A 22,789-nucleotide genomic window follows, 5' to 3' on the forward strand; every position below is an offset into this window, starting at 1 on the left:
AAGAGAAAAAAATTAAGCTTCCAACCAGCATTTTCAAATGCTAAATATTTTGCTAAAATTTTAAAAAGCAATATTTCCATTCAAAAATCACAAGAAATTAAGTATTTTTAAATTTCTAAGGTTTCCTATTAAATTCATGAAGTTTCCTAATGATGGCTACTAGAGACCTATAACAGTATTAATATTCACTTCTTTAAAAACAAGACACTTTAACAAGAAATACAAATCAAGATGTAGCAATAATGAACTGAAGGCACCAAACTGGTCCAAGAACTACAGAATTAAAAACCCATTCTCTTGGGCTTCCCTGGTGGCGCAGTGGTTGGGAGTCTGCCTGCCGATGCAGGAGACGCGGGTTCGTGCCCCGGTCCAGCAAGATCCCACATGCCGCAGAGCGGCTGGGCCCGTGAGCCATGGCCGATGACCCTGCGCGTCCGGAGCCTGTGCTCCGCAACGGGAGAGGCCACAACAGTGAGAGGCCCGCATACCACAAAAAAAAAAAAAAAAACCCATTCTCTTAAAGCCTGCAACACACTATAGTCTCTAAGATCAGTCCTGTCCAATATAAATAGTGATCTACATATGTGATTAAAAATTTCCTAGGAGTCACATTAAAAAGTAAAAACAAGTGAAGTTAATTTTATATTATATTTCATGTAACCCAGTATGCCCATAATATAATCATTTCCAACATGTAATCAATATTTCAATATTTATGTAAATCTTCAAAATTTGAAGTGCATTTTACACATATAACACACCTCAATTTTAAGTGCTCAATAGACAAATATAGCTAGTAGCTACCATACTGTACAATGGATTTCTAGATTTTTGGGGGTACTAATAAAACAGAAGCATACTATATTTGCTTTTAAATATTCATATTAAAAGAAATACAGAAAGATATCTTCTGTTTTTAAACATTCAAGTTCACCTATTATACTGATAGAATTCTAAGTTCTTTTAACATAAGTTTTACTTTTTAACATAAAGTTATTTTATTACAAAATATTTGGAATTCCACTAAAATTTAAAAGACTCAATAAGAATTCCATTGAAGTATAAATTATACAGCCATGCGTGATTGCTTTGTTTGGCACAGTGATAATGATAATATTTCACACATTTGAGCATTTACTATCTGATGATGAGATAAAAAGATTAAAATAACTTGTAATTCTAGGAATTATTATGCAATCAAATACATTCAAATCGGCTGTCAAATATCTGCATAAGCTTACTTAATACCTCTCTGTCTATATATTATACACAATTGCAACAGATCCTTCTCTTGAAGGTATTTTTAATAATTTAAAAATATGAATTTTTGCTATTTTTTCCGTATTTAAATATTTTTTAAATTGTGATATAATAAGAAATATATTTGGTCTTTATCCCTGGTTCCTAGAACAGAGCTCTTAAGAGTCTTGGAATTTCCTCAGTGATAGAGTGTCCTTTCCTCCTTTAATCACCCCTGAGCTCATGCTAATGAGATGACTAAGGGAGGGGCCCCTAGATAGCCTCAGGATGGGGCTGATCATGAGAAAGACCAAGTGATCAGAGAACTGGAAATTTCAGTCCCAGCTACCTGACCTCTGGGAAAACTGAGCTCTGTAAAAACTCTTGAACTTAGAGATTCAGAAAGCTTCCAGGTTGGTGAATATATCAAGGTGTGGGAGGTGCTGGGAGGGCGCCATGCCCAGAGAGGGCATGGAAGCTCCATGTGCCTTCTACCATACCTTGTCCTATACATATACAGCACTTGGCTGTTCCAGAGTTATATCCTTTTTAATAAACCAGTAAACATAAGTAAAGTGTTCTCCTGAGTTCTGTGAGCCATTCCAGCAAATTTTCTTTTTTTTTTTTACTGAAGTACAGTTGATGTACAATATTATATAAGTTACAGGTGTACAATATGGTGATTTGTAAAGGTTATACTCTATAATTAGTATGAAATATTGGCTATATTCCCTGTGTTGTACAGTAGCTTATTTATTTTATATATAATAGCTTGTACCTCTTAATCTCCTACCCCTATATTGCCCCTCCCCTCTTCCCTCTCCCCACTGGTAACCACTAGTTTGTTCTCTGTATCTGTGAGTCTGCTTCTTTTTTGTATTATTCACTAGTTTATTTTTTAGATTCCACATATGAGTGCTATCAAACAGTATTTTTCTTTCTCTGTCTGGCTTATTTCACTTAGCCTAACACCCCTCCAAGTCTATCCATGTTGCTACAAATGGCAAAATTTCATTCTTTTTATGGCTGAGTAGTATTCCACTGTATTTATGTACCACATCTTCTTTACCCACTCATCTGCTGATGGATGCTTAGGTTGCTTCCATATCTTGGCAATTGTAAACAATGCTGCTGTGAACACTGGGGTGCATGTATCTTTTTGAATTCGTGTTTTTTTGTTTTTTTCAGATACATACCCAGCAAATGTTCAAACCTGAGGAAGGAGCCATGGGAACCCCAGATTTATCGCCAGTCAGTCAGGAGTTCAAAAACATAACCAGAGACTTGTGACTGGGATCTGAGGTAAGGGCAGTATTATGAGACTGAGCCCTTTAACTTGTGGGATCAGGGAGAGAGCGTCAGAATTGAATTGAATTGTTGGAAATGCAGTTGGTGTTGGAAAACTGAAGAACTGGTTGGTGTCAGAAAACACCCCAGAGTAGTAATATTTATAACTTGATATATTAATAACAAAAGTAATTTTATTAAGTAGATTTTTAATATAAAGAATCTAGCCTTATTCTAGGCTCAGAATTAACCAATCTTAATAAGTTAATTTGTAACTTCTGAAATGTGGCTACCTAAAACTATTCCAGCTTTAAAAAGTGAAAGTGCACACCACTCTTTTCAAACATTTTATAATACTAAAACTCTTCAAATTAACCATATCCGCCTGCCAATGCAGGGGACACCCATTCGAGCCCTGGTCCAGGAAGATCCCACATGTGGCGGAGCAACTAAACCCGTGCACCACAACTACTGAGCCTGCGCTCTAGCGCCCACAAGCTACAACTGCTGAAGCCCGTGTGCCTAGAGCCCGTGCTCCACAACAAGAGAAGCCACAGCAATGAGAAGCCCCCGCGCTGCAACAAAGAGTAGCTCCCACTCGCCGCAACTAGAGAAAGCCTGCGTGCAGCAACAAAGACCCACCACAGCCAAAAAAATAAATTGAATTATAAAAAAAATAATAATAATCCCTCTGAATTAATATATTTCTTAACCTAAAACAATCTAAGCAATGATTACTTCCTCAGAAATACCAAAATCAAAGGAAAACTTAGCACCATCAGTGTAATAACTTAAAATTATAACCTTTCAACACAGTACAAGAATTAGTGTTGTAAATTATCTCCAATCTAATTGATGGACAGAATTATGAAACTGCACAGAGTACTCATCTACTGAAGACTATGCTCTCTCTGAGTTGACATGGAATTTGATCAAACTAATACTGTAAATGACTAAGAAAATGTACAACAATAATTTCAGAAAATCTGTTTAGTCTAGAGAATAATTTCCTCTACAAAGAGCATCAAATATATGAACATAAAATTCTATTGACTCCATAGTTCATATAGATAGTAAAAATTTATGGAGTAAATGGAATTTATGTTAGAATATTTGATAATCAAAATCTTAAGCAACCATATTAGCAACTAAGTAAACAATTTAGACAATCTTGGGAGGATTAGAAAGAACAATTCATCACTAATAATTCAGAGTATTACTTCTAAAAAGTAGTTTTATAGCTTGATTTTATTGTGTGTATGTGTGTGTTTGTACTGGAAGAAAGAGAAGGAATGGTGATGATGTTGAGAGAATGAATTACTCAGTATAATAAAGTGACCCTCAATAAATGACAACTACTTTGTTATATTCCAGTAAGTAAAACTCCTACTAATCATCAACTTCATTTCATTTACTCTACTTTACGACCAACAGAATATATTTACATACTTCAAATACTTTTTAAGTTGAAAACAATGTAAAATAGGACTATCCTGTCATCTGCAGTTCCAAAAATGAAAGAAATAAATTTGACTACTTTGAACTGAAAGCCATGATTTTGGTATTAATAGAACTGAACTCTAATTAAAATGATTTAACCACAATGAGAAGAGATTATCTCTCAGTAAGCATGAATCAGCTGATGCAGAGATAGTTAAAAAAAAGAAAAACTAAAGAGTTAATATCTGATCTAATAAGTACTAAGAAATCACTGTTAAATTTCTTAGCTAGAGAAAGACACTCTCAAAGTGATATGCATGATGATTAGACAGGAAAAAATTAGAGGTAATAATCTAGGCATAAGATAATAAATACCTAGATTAAAATGGAATAAGTAAATAAAACAGGTAAATGAAAAAGGAAGAAAAAGGAATAAATTCTAAGAACACAAAATTTTATTTATAGCAGGGGTTGGCACACTACAGACTGATGGCTGTCTTTGCAAACAAAGTTTTATTGTAACACAGCCATGACCATTAGTTCATATGCTGTCTATGGCTGCTGGGCACTACAATGGGAGAGTTAAGTAGATCCAACAGAGATCATGCAGCTCACACAAATGTAAACTATTTACTAGCTGGCCTATATTCGTTTCCTATGGCTGCTGTAACAAAGTATCATAAACTGAGTGGCTTAAAGTAACAGAAATTTATTCTTTCACGGGTCTGGAGGCTATAAATCTAAATAAAGTGTCAGCAGGGCCATGCTCTCTGAAAGGCTCTAAGGGAGAATCTGTTTCATGCCTTTCTCTTGGCTTTTGGTGTCACCAGCAATCCTTGTCATTCCTTGACTTGTAGCTGCGTAACTCCAATCTCTGCATCCACTGTCACATGATCATCTTCTCCCCTGTGTCTGTCTGTCCACATGGTGTTCTCCTCTCTTACAAGGACACCAGTCATATTGGATTAAGAGCCCATGTTACTCCAATATACACTCCTCTTAAAATAACTACATCTGAAATGAACCTATTTCCAAATAAGGTCACATTATGAGGTACTGGGGGTTAGGACTTCAAAATATTTTTTTGGGGGGGGAAATATTTCAACCCATAATTTGGCCCTTTACAGAAAAAGTCTGCAAACTCCTAATTTAAAAGAGTAAAAACTGGTACTTCCTTAGTGGCACAGCGGTTAAGAATCCACCTGCCAACGCAGGGGACACAGTTCAAGCCCTGGTCCAGGAAGATACCACATGCCACACAGCAACGAAGTCCATGCACCACAACTACTAAGCCTGCGCTCTAGAGCCCGTGAGCCACGAGCCACAACTACTGAACCCATGTGCCACAACTACTGAAGCCCACGCACCTAGAGCCCGTGCTCCGCAACAACAGAAGCCACCGCAATGAGAAGCCCGCGCACTGCAATGAAGAGTAGCCCCCACTCGCCACAACTAGAGAAAGCCTGCACATAGCAACAAAGACCCAACGTAGCCAAAAATTTAAAATAAATGAACTTTAAAAATATTAAATAAAAGAGTAAAAACTGAGGAGAAGTAGGTCCACAATTGCCATTGAACAGTGAGGGATTTCAAAGAGAAGATCTGGGATTTTGCTTTAGATAAACTAAGCTGAAAACAAAAGAGCCCTCAAAAGATGTCAGGCAGAAAGCAATATATGTAGGTCAGGATCTGGACTGGCTTAGAGATGGAGAAATCAGGAGTAACCTAAAAGTGGATGAGCATTCTCAAGGTAAATGTTTTATACAGCAGGTCAAAAATCGATCTTTAGAGAATGTTTCTGTTACATAACAATGTGATTAGATAAAAATGTGATGAGAGGGTGTCACTGTTATACAACATTAGATAATAATGTAGAAAATAGTGTAATTTAGTATTATGTAAACTAAAAGAGAAGCATCTCAACAGTGACAAATACAACAAAAAGAGTGAAAAGAACTAAAAAATGACTGGGGAATTTGGTTAGAATGAGACCATAGTCAAATAAAGAAAACCACCTCTAAGAAGAAAACTAAAAGGGACAATAGACAGGGGTAAGATGAGAATGCTTAAGAAATAAAGTACTATTTATTTGTATGGTGAGTACAGTAGATGAGGACATTGGTGACCCCCAGTAAACCACATCTCCTGGTATTCATATCCTTGTATAATCCTTTCCAACACAGACTCTGAGTTCAGCCAAATAACTTGCTTTAAGCCAATTTGATATTAACAGGCATTGGCAAACAGGGGCATGATAAGCACTTTCACATGGGGCACTGCCACCTGGAAGCTGGCTGCCATGCTGTAAGGAAGCTTGAGCTAGACTCCTGAATGATGAGAGACTGGATTGAGAGAGACTCTGATGGAAAAGAGGTCATCTGAGATATTCCAGCCCAGCAGAGGTGGCAACTGAATGCAACTGCCACAGTGACCTCAGGCCATAACTACGGGAACAGAAAAAGTGCTCAGCAAAGCCCAGTCAACCCAGAGGATCAGGAGAAATAACAAAATGTTGTTTTAGGCCACTAAATTTTGTGGTGGTTTGTAAAGCAGCAATAGATAACTGACATAGTCAGAATAGGATATATGTTTGAGAAACCCAAGTACACAGACTGGGAATTCTTATAAAACTGAGAAGACTTGTATAGATGTGAAAAAAAAGAAAAAAGAAAAACCATGTAAATACAAAGGGTAAAATTAAAATGTAAAGAGAAAAACTAAAGATGATGAAGATGAAGGAGTTGAGTCATACAAGGAATAATGGGAAAATTTAAGACTAAAAACTTGGTCATTCTGTTTTAAGAGAATACCAGGGAAAAAGGGTTTCCACCTACTTCATCACTTTCATCTACTTCAATTCCACCATCTTTGTCATCATCCATTTGTTTATGTATTGTTTGAAGAGCTTCCAGACTAAATCTATCTTCTTCTGTGAAGCATGGTGGACTCAGTGACATGCAGGGATCTGAAATAGAACAAAGGGCAATTACTAACTTGCAATCCCCAAACACAAGCTATAGTCAAGAGAATGTAATTTAAAACAAAACCAACAAATTAAATTTCAGACTAAGTCAAACTAAGAGGCTTTAAGAAGTCTAGTAGGGTATTCTTCACATCAAAAGTATAATATATGAACACACTGACTAAAAATAAATAATTCAATTTAATTGATATTAGTCAACTAAAACCAGTACTAATTTCAGGTTGTCTACATTCTTCTTATCCAGATCATTATATTTATAAATTATTCCTCCCCCAAAACAGATAAACTCTCTCCTTTAAAAAAAAGAAGAAAAAACTAAACATCACAGAGTACAAGGTGCTACTTTTATATAGTCCAGTTTAAAATGTAAGTCCTAGGGAAACATCACAAAGAATACAAGAAAAAGAAATGCAGACTATTCACATGATCCTTAGACTTTTTTTTTATCATTTTTCTATCTAACAGAATCCAAGAGTCCACCATATGACTTTTTAAAATAAAATGTATAACTTCTTAGATTCAACAAGGAAAAACTGAATTTTTAAAAATCTTGTTTTTCATGTTTTTCTTAACATACATTTATTGGCTAAACCTTTTCCTATGGAAAATGAGTGAATCCTCACATCTAGGTTGTCAAAACTAACAATTTAAAGAGAATGTGGGGCTTTTCATGGCTTAAAATGAGATTAGTAAAAATTACCTCCTGTTGACTCAATTAGTAAACAGTCTACATACCAAAATGGAAAAGTACTGCCAAAACTTCACTCACACCCAATCTGGCTGACTGCTGGATTGACAAATTCCAGGAACTGACTTCTACCAGGTCACTAAAATAATATCCTTTTAAAACATCATCAGATCCACATGTATTTCTAGGAACAGTATGGTCTTAAAGTTTAAAGTGGTTATTAAAATAACAGAAGGGTTAGCCACAGTTTGGCTATCTCCTCAACAATAGTTAAAAATCTAGTTTATCATCTGGTCCTGTTATGAATTAACTGACTGTGGACAAATCACTCATCCTTGTATCTTAGTTACCTCTCTAAAATAAAGCAAGTAGACTAGATGTTTACTAAGCTCTACTGCAGCCATAACGGCCTAAGAATATCTAATTCTGCATTTAGGAAAAAAAATTACAAGAAAAGAAGCCAGTCCTGGAGACCAACTAATAATTTTCTAAAAAAAAAACAATTTAAGCCTATATTACCTGCATGTTCTACTTATAGAACATTTTGGCAATTTAACATTTAATAGTTTTAAGTTTTTAATCTGAAACTTAATTTTGATTCCTTTAATCTTAGAAGGGAAGGAAACAGAAAAGGAAACTCTCTAAAAATGAAATTATAAGTTATGTGACATAAATATGTGTATAAATATTCAAAACTCTGATTAAGATTTGCTAAAATCTAAGAACTTACAGGCATAATGGTCAATTACGATCCCTAATTCACAAGACATCCAGAACCCTCATATGCCCACAAGTTATTCTAAATGGATGCAAAATAAAATATAAGCTCTCAGGTATCACAACAACACATGGTGTGAAGAAGATGTGTATACAACATGCTACTGCCTCCAGCAGACATATTTTTAACACATATTTATTTTGCTAACAAACATATGAAGTGAAAGTTATTACAACTAGTACAATAAGGAAAGTCTCAGCATCACTCACTCTGATTAAATAGGCTTTGTTGTCAAACTCTCTAAGCGAAGTCAACAGTGAGGATGGCAGAAACATTAAAAAGCTTAAGAGAAAATCAGGAGGAACATGTGATCTGGAAAAAACTCATATATAAACAAAATGGGTAGTTTTTTACTTAAATTAACTTAGTTAATAAAACACTATCTTTTAGGGTCTACTTCTGGATGTAACTTCTCCATGAAGTATTTCATAAATACTAACTCCTAGTGAGTACTTCTTTCTCTGAACACCATTCCACCCATTCAACAAATATCTATTGAGCACCTACCATGTGTCAGGCATTAGAAATACCACAGTAAACAAAAGAGGTAAGAATTCCTCATAAAACTTACATTCTAGTGGAGGAGATGAGCATAATAAGATAAATAAAAGGCATAGCATGTTAGTAATGGTAAATATTAAGGAAAAACAGAGCAAAAAGCAGATAATGAAATGCCAAGGGATTTGAAATTTTCAACTGTATCTTTATTCTCAAATCATCTTTTAATGCTGTACTTTTAATTAACCTTTAATTGCTTAATGTCATTTTGTCCATACAACTAAGCTTATGAAAAGGGCAGGGACCATGTTATTCCATTTCTCACATGCTCATAATACCTAGGACTTAGCTGGGCACAATCTGGACCTCTGATAAATTGTTACTTCATACATTAACTAAATCACAAAGTTCTAGGCTTCTATACTGTGCTAACCAGTGACAGGCATTAGAAATTAAAGAGTATCCTGTACTCGATCACAGTCTAGGGAGGAAGAAGGCATGTTATTGGGTTAGGTACCACTGAGAACATTAATTGTAGGGCGTTACGAGAGCATGGAGAAAGGGCACCTAATCCAGATTGGGAAAGGAAAAGTCAGAAGTTTTCTAGAGGTAACTGTGGGGAGTTTTAAAGGACCTGTAGTTGATGACCTTGGGAAGGAGAGAAAAGTGTGCCTGGAGAAAGAAACATCATACGTTCAGTGGCATGAAAAGAACATGAAACACTCAGAGAAAGGCAACTGGTTAATATGTCTGGTACAGATAATATGTGGGTGGAAAAAAAAAAAGAGGAGATTGGTAAGAAGGGGTCAAATCTCTAAAAGTGGTTTTCCATACTAAGGAATTTGGATTTTTATCCTGAAAACTGAGAAGCCCATAAGGGATTTCAAGGAGAGAACCAACACAACCAGATTCATTACAGAAAGACCATTCTGGTGACAGTGGAAAATAGACAAGATGGAAGCAAGACTGGGAGCCACAGCTGTCGGGAAGTGCTTCAGGAATCCTGGCCGCACTCAACAGTCCACGCCCCCAAGGAATGGAGGAGGTAAATGATCAAGGCTGCTCCTTGGTGTTTTGCCAAGTTGGAACAGCAGAAGGAAAGGAAAGACAGGGGTTGAGGATATGGCAAGAGTGATCCATTTCTCCACATAAAATTTTATTTCCTTTTGGTACAGTGACTTAAGGCCTAGAAATCTAACTTAGAATAGTTGTGAATTCTGAGCTCCATTACCTGTTTTAAGGTCTTTTTCACTTTTTCTCAGTTGTTTCCGTTCTAGGTTACTTTAGCACAAGTGATCATTTTTAACTGACCTAAATTTCTTTTAAAATATACAATATGATATAAAAGAACTGTACATATAATGAATCAGGTATAATGGTTTCAAAGACAACTGCTAAAATACCAAAATCAGTCTCCTTTGCCAACATCTTACAGACATCTACCTTAGCTACCCCAAATGCACTATGTACTCCATAGCCAGAACAGGTTTCTCATCTAAACAGAATCACTTGTTCATTTAAACATGATATGGAGTGCCTGTCATGTGCCAGGCCCTGTACTTGGTGCTGGACACCGAACTAAGGCAAATTTCCTCCCCTTGGTGCCCTCACCTTGTGTTAAATGCAATGTGGTGTGATATATCTTTCTAGCATTATTATGCTGAGCATTCTTTTCTTTCCTCTGGATCAAGACCAGCACATTCCACTGAGAAAAAAAGGAATCAGCTGAAACAGAGTAAGACTTAACCAAAGTCAGCAATCAACACCATTGTTAAATTCCACCTTGTTTTCCTCCACCCAAAGCCAAACAAACGCTCAATCTGATTCTGCAGAAACAGAGTTACTGAATTAAAATGATTTCACCTAATAAGAAACATCTGATATATTCTAGAAGCCAATGCTCTTTTATGTACATAATGTAATCCCTACAACCCTGTGTGAGGAACATATTATCTCCATTTTTCAGATGAGGAAATGAGACTAATGAGTTACTTTCTTAAGATCACACCCCTAGAAATGACAGACCTGGGATTCACACCAGTCTTCAAGACTCCAATTCATGTTCGAGTGTCAGTATAATGAACATAAATGCGTCAGTGTCACCAGTGTCAGAGAAGAATAAAGGATTGCTATCACAGATACTGCCAGAACCTGGCTGAGAAGCAGAGAGAACCAAGAAGCATAAATGTGTCCCAAGGAAGGGGATCACTAGATACCTCATAAATGACAGACATAATCTGAAATACAGACCTATACTTCTTAGATTACTTCTCCTTTTGAGAATAACGTATCTTTAATTCACACTCCCCTTGAAAAAACCTTTACAATAAGTATACTACCACAGTAACAGACATATGTTGAAAGTTTAAACAAATATAAATATTAGAAGCCAACTAAATAAACTTCTTAATTTGTTACTTATCTAGCAAAATACATAAATGCCAGACTTCAGGTTAGTAGCCAGGTATACAAAGGGTAAAAACAAAGTTAAATATGGCAAGTACAATGACAGACATGTAATAAATATATAATGGCAGTAAAACTAAGGGAGTAGTCCTGTATAGCAATAAGATTTGAGGAGAAAGTGATATTTACACATTGATTCTTGAAAGATGAGCAAGTGTTCTCTAGGAAGACATGAATAGGCAAGAACATAAGCTGCTAATAGTTATACTAACAAAATAATGATGACAATAACTATCAATTACAGAGTGTCTATAACATATTACATAAATTTATATATAAATTATATATATCACTTTGTTTATAAAATAGGCATTATTACCACCATTTGACTAGGTAATTAAGAGAAAAGACTGACAATATCATTGAGGGTCAGACTATAGAGGGATCTACAGATTATTCTAAAGTGACAATAAAGGGGAAAAAATGTTAATAAATTACTCACTGAAACCCTCTACTTGCAGTTTCCTTGGCCTGCAAAGCTCTTTCTCCCAAGTACACCCACTGTTGGTTCATTCCAGCACAAATGTTTCTCCTCAGAGGTCATCTTATTTCCCTATCTAAAATAGCCTTCCCCTTTTCTATTTCTTATATTTTTCTTCACAGCACTTAATCACAGTGCATATATTATGTATTTACTTTCTTACTGTCCAATCCTCCACTGTAATGCAATCATGAGATGAAAGGCTTTTTTCTGATTGTTGCTCTTTTCTGAGTGCCTAGAACAGTGTCTGGCACACAGTAAGCGCTCAAAATATATGTTTACTGCATTACTTACCTAACTGGCTTCCAGTATAAATGTTTGGAAGAGAAAAACTTTTCACGAAATTACTTGGCTGATTAGAAAACTAAGATGTAGAAAGTGACAGTAAAACCCCTCACCTCTTTATAGTACTAAAGTTAACTCTAAGTGTTAGTAGAAATCTACTAATATTACTCCTGCTCCAATTAAAAGTATTCAGTGGCCCCCAAGAGCCTAAAGTATAAAGTCTATTTTTTCACTGTCAAATACTGCTGTTTAAATACTTAATGAACAAAATATACAACACATTATAAAAAAATAATGGAGGGGAACTTTAAAATATTTAAGATTCAAGGCCCTTATACTTTAGCAGCAAAGATAAAATTTCATGAAGGCAAGGACTAAGCTTGTTTTATTCATGACTACATATTATTACTATTATTATATATGTTATAATATATGTACATTATTATTATACAGTACTACTCCTAATAAATAATTATGGCTGACTGGCTTTTACATGCAAGCAATTGCATTTTTGGTGGTATTAGGAAAGAGAAATTGGATTTTATAAGTGGGGTTAGTAAAAGAGAAAACAAGAACAAACCCAAAGAGGAAATAAGACGATATCTGGGACCCACAAAGAGCAGTCTGGCTAGCAGACTGGCTCTCTACTGGGAGTGCTACTCAGGGCTCCTCGCTGCTCACCTCTCCTCCATCTGCTGCTGCAGGCCTTCAGCGGAGGGCTGGGGAGGCCAGTCCCACATGACAAGGAGCTGTTAGCCAGCTAACAGTACTGCCCAGAGGGAGGAAGAAAACACTAGCAAGCATGGGTGGAGGAGCAGTAGGATGTGAATCTGGAAAGATGGCTTGGGGTTATCCGTCAGTGAATGGCAATGAACCAAGAAAGAAGAGACTAAAAGAAGCCACTGATCATTTTTACGTGAACTGTGACTTGATGGCAAATATAACAGAAATCACAACTTATATTTTGTGTAGTGCTTTCAAGTTCAAAAAATGCTTTCCCATATAGTCAGTTTTATTTTAATCTAGAGAAAAAACTATAGTCTCAGTTTACATGCTTGTTACCAGTGAATGCCTATTCCAACAGTACAGGCAGGAAGTAACAACATAAACTACAACCACAGCAGTGAGGATAGATGGAAGAGGTCAGACTGAAGTGACAACTGAGTGTACTGAGAGAAAGGAGACAAATATGACTTACATTTTTAGAATGAACTAATAAAAGTCTAGGTAAAACAAAGGTACACTTCTATTTGGCTGAGTGAAACCAAACAACATAGAGTTACAAACTGCGCCAAATGTGATTCCATTAAGCCTTCACTAGAGGCATAAATATTTATGCCATATTCTATATTCTGTTGTCCCAGTCAATTGATATAGGCAAGGAATATAGTTCAGAAACGTAAGAAAATAAGAGCTTTAGAAATAAATGAAACTGAAAAAGTAAATCCAGTCTTTAAAGCTAGTTTCCCTCCTATAATACCTTTGAGGTCAGCAAATTTCATGCAGAAGAGAACTAAGAAGGAGAGCCAGCCGACTTTTCATCACAAACCAATGACTGTAGCCCATTAACAATGTGCAACATCATATACTGCCAAGAACATGGCTTACCACGCTGGCGACTTCTATGAGTCTCATGATTAGGATTTTCTTAATTACTACCAGAGAGAAAAATTTTAAACAAATATTGTTCATACTTGGTGCTTCCACTAATAGTTCAAGCATTTATCAAATCAAACACTTCAATCTGAATATTTTGAGAGCAAATCTTCTCTAAAATCTTCAGAGATAACCGTTTGGTGTCACTTTTCAATAAACCAACAATCTGATTCAAACTCAAAAAGAAAGTGAATAATGTCTTCCTTCTTTTTTGATATCCTCTTTAAGGCAGAGTCTGCCTTATTTCTCTTATTATCCCAATGTCTAGCATATCACCAACACCTGGCATACAGGAGGATTAATGGATGTTTCTCAAAAAGTCTAATAAATAAATAATAAAGGCTGCCACATACTTTTTTAAAGAGAAGTTTCAACCCATAATCTATTATATTTCCCGGTATATGGTACTGGGAAATATAATTTCATAGATATTCAAACTATGCTAATATTTACTGAAAGTATATTACATGCCAGAACAACAAATGAGAAAAGGAAAATTGTAACTCGTATACACAACGTTATACCAGGAGGCTATAAAAATGCAGGTGGATTCTGAATCTCAAATGTTTAACTCAGATTTTTGAAAAGTTCAACAAAGGAGACAGACCTCACCAACAACAGGGCTGAGAAACCACTGCTGATATATCAAATTATGGCTTAAGTATTATACTGAAAAGAAAATAAAGAGTCTTTATTTTGAAACCCTTTCTGATTGATGACTGCCTCTTGGAGCTCTGAATCACTGACTTTGTTTACAAAGTCCTCATTCATTAGTCTGACTCTTGTAAAAAGAAAGAACTTTCCCCTCATCTGTTAGCTAAAAATTTCCCTTAAAAATTGCTAAGTTCAATTATACCTTCCAAATGTTTTAAACAGACTATCTGATACAAACTCAGTTACTTAGGTCCTTTCCCACTTTCCAGGGATATTTTTCAACTTACCATCTTCTGATTATTTCACTCCCACTTATTCCCCCACCCTCACAAAGCATCTTGTCCTTGCCACCTCAAAAAGTTCCCACTAATCTTCTCAAAGAGCCTCTCTAAAGGTAGGAGACAAGGTGATGCCTCTGTCTCAAAACTATCGTAATACGCAATTCATTTACCAACACATTCCTCAACCCAAAAATATCTACACTTACATTTGTGGTTAACCAATATGTTCATTTAATGTATGTAAATAAATGAGAAGTATTTATGCAGCTGTATTTATCTCTAGATTCATTGACAGCTGCCTAATTTTTCCCACTGTGTTTTATACTATAACCTCCTAGAAAGCAATACTATATCTGAGTATAACTTTGCTGTATCTGTCATATGCAGAAAAATATTGTTGACTAGGTGCAAAAATCAAAAGTAAACAGATGCATGCATACACTTATTTACTGACTCCTAATTTCCCAGGATGCTATAAACACTAACTTTATTTATTTATCTATCTATTTATTTATTTATGGCTGCATTGGGTCTTCATTGCTGTGAACGGGCTTTCTCTAGTAGCAGCGAGTGGGGGCTACTCTTTGTTGCAGTATGTGGGCTTCTCATTGCGGTGGTTTCTCTTGTTGCAGAGCATGGGCTCTAGGCACGTGGGCTTCAGTAATTGTGGCACGTGGGCTCAGTAGTTGTGGCTTGCAAGCTCTAGAGCACAGGCTCAGTAGTTGTGGCATGCAGCCTTAGTTGCTCCATGGCATGTGGGATCTTCCCAGCCCAGGGCTCGAACCCATGTCCCCTCATTGGCAGGCGGATTCTTAACCACTGCGCCACCAGGGAAGCCCTAAACTCTAACATTTTGATTAGCAACATTATGTGCACAGAGTAGTGAAATAGCTTTGCTTATTTTTATTTGTTTTGGAGGGAAGAAAATGATAATTCAAAGTTACAACCAGAACACTGTGCATGTACTTAATGGCACTGAATTATATACTTAAAATGGTTTAAATGGTAAATTTTATGTTATATATATTTTACCACAATTTTTTAAAAAGCTATAAGCAAAACATAAGCTATAGAGAACAAAGACCATTAAAACCATTCTACCTATATCAACACCTCAGGAAATAAAGAGAACGTTGCTGTTACTGCCAGGCGTTGATCCAACTGTTTCACTTCTCTGTTTCACTTCTCTCTCAGTGCGAGAACTTAACAACAGTCAAAAATAAAATCACTATCCCAATTTTTCAGATGAGAAATGATGAGCACTCTGTAGGAGGAAAAAGAACTTTTAATTCATTCTCATTCTGCCTCTTATTATATAACCTCAGGAAAGTTATTTAACTTACTTGCCTTAACTTCTTCATCTGTAAAATGGGAATAATAGTAAATTTGTGGGCTTCCCTGGTGGCACAGTGGTTGAGAGTCTGCCTGCTGATGCAGGGGACATGGGTTCGTGCCCCAATCCGGGAAGATCCCACGTGCCGCAGAGCAGCTAGGCCCATGAGCCACGGCTGCTGAGCCTGCGCGTCCAGAGCCTGTGCTCCGCAACGGAAGAGGCCACAACAGTGAGGCCCGTGTACCGCAAAAAAAAAAAAAAGAATCTACCTGCCAATGCAGGGACACAGGTTCGATCCCTACTCCAGGAAGATCCCACATGCCGCGGAGTAAGTAAGTCTGTGCGCCACAACTACTGAGCCTGCGCTCTAGAGCCCGCAAGCCACAACTACTGAAGCCCACGTGCCTAGAGCCCGTGCTCCGCAGCAAGAGAAGCCACCACAATGAGAAGCCCACGCACCACAACAAAGAGTAGCCCCCGCTCGCTGCAACTGGAGAAAGCCCGCGCACAGCAACGAAGACCCAACGCAGCCAAAAATAAATAAATTAAAAAAAAAATACACTCCAGCCAAAACAATCTTGAGAAAGAACAGAGCTGGAGGAATCATGCTTCCTGACTTCAGACTATACTACAAAGCTACAGTAATCAAAACAGTGGGGTAATGGCACAAAAACAGACAAAGATCAATGGAACATAATAGAGATCCCAGAAATAAACCCACACACTTATGGTCAATTGATCTATAAGAAACAAAGTAAGAATATACAATGCAGAAGACAGTCTCTCCAATAAGTGGTTCTGGGAAAACTGGACAGCTACATGTAAAGGAATGAAATTAGAACATTCTCTAACCCATATACAAAAATAAACTCAAAGTGGACAAAACACCCAAATGTAAGACCAGATACTATAAAACTCCTAGAGGAAAACATAGGTGGAACACTCTTTGACATATATCACAGCAATATTTTTTTGGCTCTGCCTCCTAGAGTAAAGGAAATAAAAGCAAAAATAATCAAATGGGACCTACCTAAACTTAAAAGCTTTTGCACAGCAAGGGAAACCATCAACAAAAAGACAACCTGATGAATGGGAGAAAATATTTGCAAATGATATGACCGATAAGGGATTAATATCCAACATATATAAATAGCTCATATAACTCAACATCAAAAAACAAACCACTTGGGCTTCCCTGGTGGCACAGTGGTTAAGAATCCACCTGCCAATGCAGGGGATACGGGTTCGAGCCCTGGTCAAGGAATACCCCACATGCCATGAAGCAACTAAGCCCATGTGCCACAACTGCTGAGCCTGCGCTCTAGAGCCCGTGAGCCACAACTACTGAGCGTGCGTGCCACAATTACTGAAGCCTGTGCACCTAGAGCCCATGCTCCACAACAAAAGAAGCCACTGCAATGGGAAGCCCACATACCACAACGAAGAGCAGCCCTTGCTCACCGCAACTAGAGAAAGCCCGCAAGCAGCAACGAAAACCCAAAGCAGCCAAAAATCAATAAAAAATTTTTTTAAAAGGTGATTTAAAAAAAAACACTCAATTAAAAAATGTGCAGAATGACTTAATAGACATTTTTCCAAAGAGGAAATGCAGATAGCCAACGGGCACATGAAAAAAATTCTCACCATCAGTAATCATCAGAGAAATGCAAATCAAATCCACAACGAGATTATCACCTCACACTTGTCAGAATGGCTATCATCAAAAAGAACACAAATAAAAAATGTTGGCGAGGATATGGAGAAAAGGGAACCCTTGTACACCATTGGTGGGAATGTAAATTGGTGCAGCCACTGTGGAAAACAGTACAGAGGTTTCTCAAAACACTAAAAACAGAACTACCATTTGGCCCAGCAATTCCACTCCTGGGTATATATCCAAAAAAAAAAAAGTCAGAACACTAATTCAAAAAGATGCATGCACCCCAATGTTCATAGCAGTATTATTTACAATCGCCAAGATATGGAAGCAACCAAAGTGTCCACCAACAGATGAATGGATAAAGAAAATGTGGTATATAAATAAAAAGGAATACTACTCAGCTGTAAAAAAGAATGAAATTTTGCCATTTGCAGCAACATGAATAGATTTGGAAGGTATTATGCTGAGTGAAATCAGTGAGACAGAGAATGACAAATACTGTATGCTATCACTTATTTGTGGAATCTAAAAAATAAAACAAACTAGTGAATATAACAAGACAGACAGACTCAGATATAGAGTCTGCTCTATAGTGCCTGGGCGGGGTGGGGGCAATATATGGGTGGGGAAGTGAGAACTACAAACTACTGGGTGTAAGATAGGTTCAAGGATGTACTGTGCAACACAGGAAACACAGCTAATATTTTGTAATAATGGTAAATGGAAAGTAACCTTTAAAAATTGTATAAAAGGGACTTCCCTAGTGGCACTGTGGTTAAGAATCCGCCTGCCAATGCAGGGGACACGGGTTCAATCCCTGGTCCAGGAAGATCCCACATGCCATGGAGTAACTAAGGCCATGCACCACAACTACTGAGCCTGCACTCTAGAGCCCGTGAGCCACAACTACTGAAGCCCACGTGCTACAACTACTGAAGCCTGTGCATCTAGAGCCCGTGCTCTGCAACAAGAGAAGCCACCGCAATGAGAAGCCCGTGCACCGCAATGAAGAGTATCCCCTGCTCGCCACAGCTAGAGAAAGCCCACGAGCAGCAACGAAGACCCAATGCAGCCAAAAATAAAATAAATAATTTTTTTTTAAAAAAGGAATTATGAAGATGGTTGACAGAGATCTGTGCCGCTTTCTTATTTACTATCAGTTATGTGTCCTATTTTCTATCTTTGCATAATTTTATACCCATCTCAATTAACATCAATCTATATCAGGTATTTTAATAAATACTATCAACAAGTTATTAAGTAAATAAGTAAACTACTTAAAGCATAAAAAGAAATGAATGCATTGAAATATTTTACAGAAGTCAAGTGTGTGTGTGTCAAATTGTTGGAGCTAGCAAGACTTCATGGAAATTAAATATTCAAGGAGCCACTCCGGTTATGCCACAAATTCAAGCATTTAGCAGAACTCATTAGCAACAACAGACTCATGGATACATGGGTGGGATGGTGTCAGATTTGTGTTTCCTATAGAATATTCAGGTAGCTGCAGAGTGTGGATTCGAGGACAACAGACTGAAGGCAGAGAGACAAGTTATTTTATTATGCCAAGCCACAAGGTCCGAACTAAGATTGTGCTAATAAGCTGATATAGAATGGGGCAGATTACAAAAATATTTACAAGATAAGTTTTACTAATTTCTAGAACTCTCATTCATTCCACTATGGTATGCAGCCTCCATCAAACAGATATGCTATCAATCAGAAAAAGACCTCATTGATTATCAAGCATAAATATAACTATGCATCATTTTCCTTTGTGTTTCATAATTTTAGAGAAAGATATATAAACTAAATCTCTGAATGATTAGATACTAAAAACTAAATTCATATTATTATGAGTCTGGCCCAATTAGCAATAGGAAGACTGTTCTTACAGACAATCCAAGAAAACTCCACCTACCACATGACGGATGGGAACATTGCAACAGGTCTCTTCCATTTCAGGATATGAGGAAAGGACAAGATACAGGGTGGCATCAAATTGGTAGAATCTGGCCTAGAAGGACATGATATCAAAGAGACTGACAATTACAGCATTCTTCCTGCCTACAGAACTCAATCAGAAATTTCTAAGAAATGATTTATAATGATCTAAAATGGAATGAAAGAAGCCATTCATAAAATAGTACTGATCATTTTAAGTAATGTTAGCTTTGCTTCCTGAAATGATGTGACTGTGTAGATCCTATATTGAAAAGTCTTATTTACACTATTACCATAATCTAGGCACAAATTTAGCTTCCATCCAAAGAAAGAGCTTTGTCACTAAAAGACATGATTTCTATCCTAAATGTAGCTATACCCTTAACAATTAAGAGCAAAGCTCTTTGCAGATCAGCAACCTGAAGATGATCAGAACTGGGTCAGTTTTCTAAACGCAAACTTTTAGCTCTTTTTCTGATGGGGGTGGGGTGGGTGGGGGATGGAAGAAGTGAGAAAAACATTTGTATGTTGTCTGACTTTTAAAAGCTCAAATCCAGTTCCCTCCTCTCCTCCTCTCCACCGCTGCCATCAGAGATAACCTCATCACTTCCCCCACAGCTTTCCTGTAATGGTCTCCCCATCTCTAGTACTACCACGCTACAAATGTATCCCCTTTTACGGCCACCATATCTTTAGAATATGAAGATGGTCACATCATCCCTCCTGCTGAAATCCTTCAGTACTTCCCAATCCCCCAAAGAATAAAGCCCATTCAACCCAGCATGAAATACAAAGCACATTCTGATCCCTGAAGAATCACTTCACTAGTGATTAACCCCCTCTATAAAGCCTTCCTGACTGCTTAACAGATATTTCCTATTCTCCACTTTCACAGCATTTTTATGCATAACTATTATAATCACATGTAACTGTCTACCTATCAGCTCATATATTCCCTAAATAATCATAATACCATCAACTCTGGCAACAGATATGACCTCTAATCTCAATTTCACTGCAGTAACCATGTAACCTTCAGCAAACCTCTTAACATCTTTGGTTCTTAACGTCCTCACCTGCAAAATTAGCATAAAATATTCACCCTCATAACTTCTTATGAGTAGCATTGAAAAATATAAGTAAAAAATAATACATGGTTTTGGTAAACCTGGAGAACTATAGTGCAGCTAACAACACCCATAAAACCTAAAAAGAAACTAACATGTATTATACAAAGGAACTAAACCTTCTCTATAGAAGGTATATGCCCTACTTTTGTGACGAGGATATATGTAATGAGTTTTATTTAAGTAAAATGTCCTGCTTTTCAGAGCAAAGAAGTAACAAGCCATGTTAAATGTGACCTTCAACTTTAAATCAACAAAATTACAATTAATTTTATATAAATGCTTATTAAATCTTCAGAGAAATTAGTATTCAAACAAAAACAACACAGCCTCAGTTCCTAGAAACTTTATTCAAAATAACTGCTGACAAATCTAGCATGTAACAGCATTACCTTTAAAAAATATGCAAGCGTGATGAAAATGACTTAAGTAAAATTTTTAAAAATTCATTTAAAATATGGGACACATATTTTCTACAAAGACATTTGGTATTTTAAAGTTGCGTCAGCAAACCTGGCCTCCTCCCTTTTAATATGTCCTTTTAATATGTCCCTGTGTGTCTCATCATTTCATAAGGAATAAACTTCCTGGGAAAGGAAGGGTAAGAAAGGAAGGAAAGAGGAAATTCTTAAATGAGAGCAGACAACAGGAACTGGAGATAGGGGTTAGCAACTGAAATATGTGCTGTTCTAACGAAGAAGAAGGGGGAGAGAAGGCTAAGCTGGAGCAAAGGAGAGCAGCAGTCTGGGGTCTCCAGTTACTGCAGCAGTGAGAGAGAGGGAGGAAAAAGCCCGTCCCGGGGATAAGACACCACAAATACAAGACAATATATTTAAACCTATTACAGTACAGTACAGTACTAAATAGCCGATTGTGTTAGTTGGGTACCTAGGTTAACTTTGTTGGACTTCCGAACAGAACTCTCGGACAGAACTCATTCGTATGTAGGGGACTTACTGTATACTGGATCTTCAAAGCTCAAATAAAAACAACCCTTCCCACTATGAGTATGAACTTAAATCTGAAGGAAACAATTTTCTTCAAGACTATATTTAGTGACAATATGGAATTAAGCAGACAAGTTAGATTTCAAGGAACTAACTCTTACAAATACAACTGGTTTGAAAGTTTTCATGTTAAATATAAGGTAAAATTTTACTAAAATTATACTGAAGTAATTTCTTTTAAGTAAAATTTCAACTGAATTTCAAGTACAAAGTTATGCAGCAACTACACAGAGCCTTACTTCTTACTGCATTACATGAATTTTAATCCCTGAAAAGTATAACAAGGTTCTCTTTGTTTAAACTCTGGTGGAAAAAAAAAAAAACCAATAACTACTTTGACAGCACTTTTAATTACTGGTAACTTAAGAAACTGAAGTCTTAAAATTCCTTTTTCTCCCTAATATCACATGTACTTTTCTACCTAACCTCCTGGGAATGACACACTCAACTATGTGCCTAAAGAAGTCAAAGTTTCTCTCAAGCATACAGTGTTTAATTTGAAGGAAGACAAACTAGGAAAAACAAATGATTTGGAAAACAGGAAGCCTACGTTGTGCAGACAGCTCTATACATACACTAGTAGCTTCTATTTCCTATAAACCAGAGGGACTCAACCAGATCTCAAAGGTTACTTCTAAGCAAAATCACACAAAGATACCACAAAAAAAGAAAATTACAGGCCAATATCACTGATGAACATAGATGCAAAAATCCTCAACAAAATACTAGCAGACCGAACCCAACAATACATTAAAAGGATCATACACTGTTATCAAGTGGGATTTATCCCAGAGATGCAAGGATTTTTCAGTATCTGCAAATAATCAATGTGATACACCACATTAACAAACTGAATAAAAACCACATGATCATCTCAATAGACACAGAAAAGGCTTTTGACAAAATTCAACATTCATTTACACAGAAACTGTCTAGGAAGTAGGCACAGAAGGAACATACCTCACCATAATCAAAGCCATAT

General features: G+C 36.7%; 1 protein-coding gene across 1 annotated transcript in view; it reads right to left on the reverse strand.

Annotated features, from left to right (window-relative positions):
• STIM2 (stromal interaction molecule 2) overlaps positions 1-22,789 on the reverse strand; it is a 168,645-nt gene that overhangs the window by 94,987 nt on the left and 50,869 nt on the right. The window contains exon 2 of the mRNA XM_029234816.1: positions 6,801-6,931. Coding sequence (XP_029090649.1) covers positions 6,801-6,931 — 131 coding nt within the window. The remainder of the gene's footprint in view (positions 1-6,800; positions 6,932-22,789) is intronic.

The sequence above is a fragment of the Monodon monoceros genome, unplaced genomic scaffold (assembly GCF_005190385.1).
Source record: "Monodon monoceros isolate NGI ecotype Baffin Bay Population unplaced genomic scaffold, NGI_Narwhal_1 Super_Scaffold_20, whole genome shotgun sequence".
NCBI classification, from domain to species: domain Eukaryota; kingdom Metazoa; phylum Chordata; class Mammalia; order Artiodactyla; family Monodontidae; genus Monodon; species Monodon monoceros.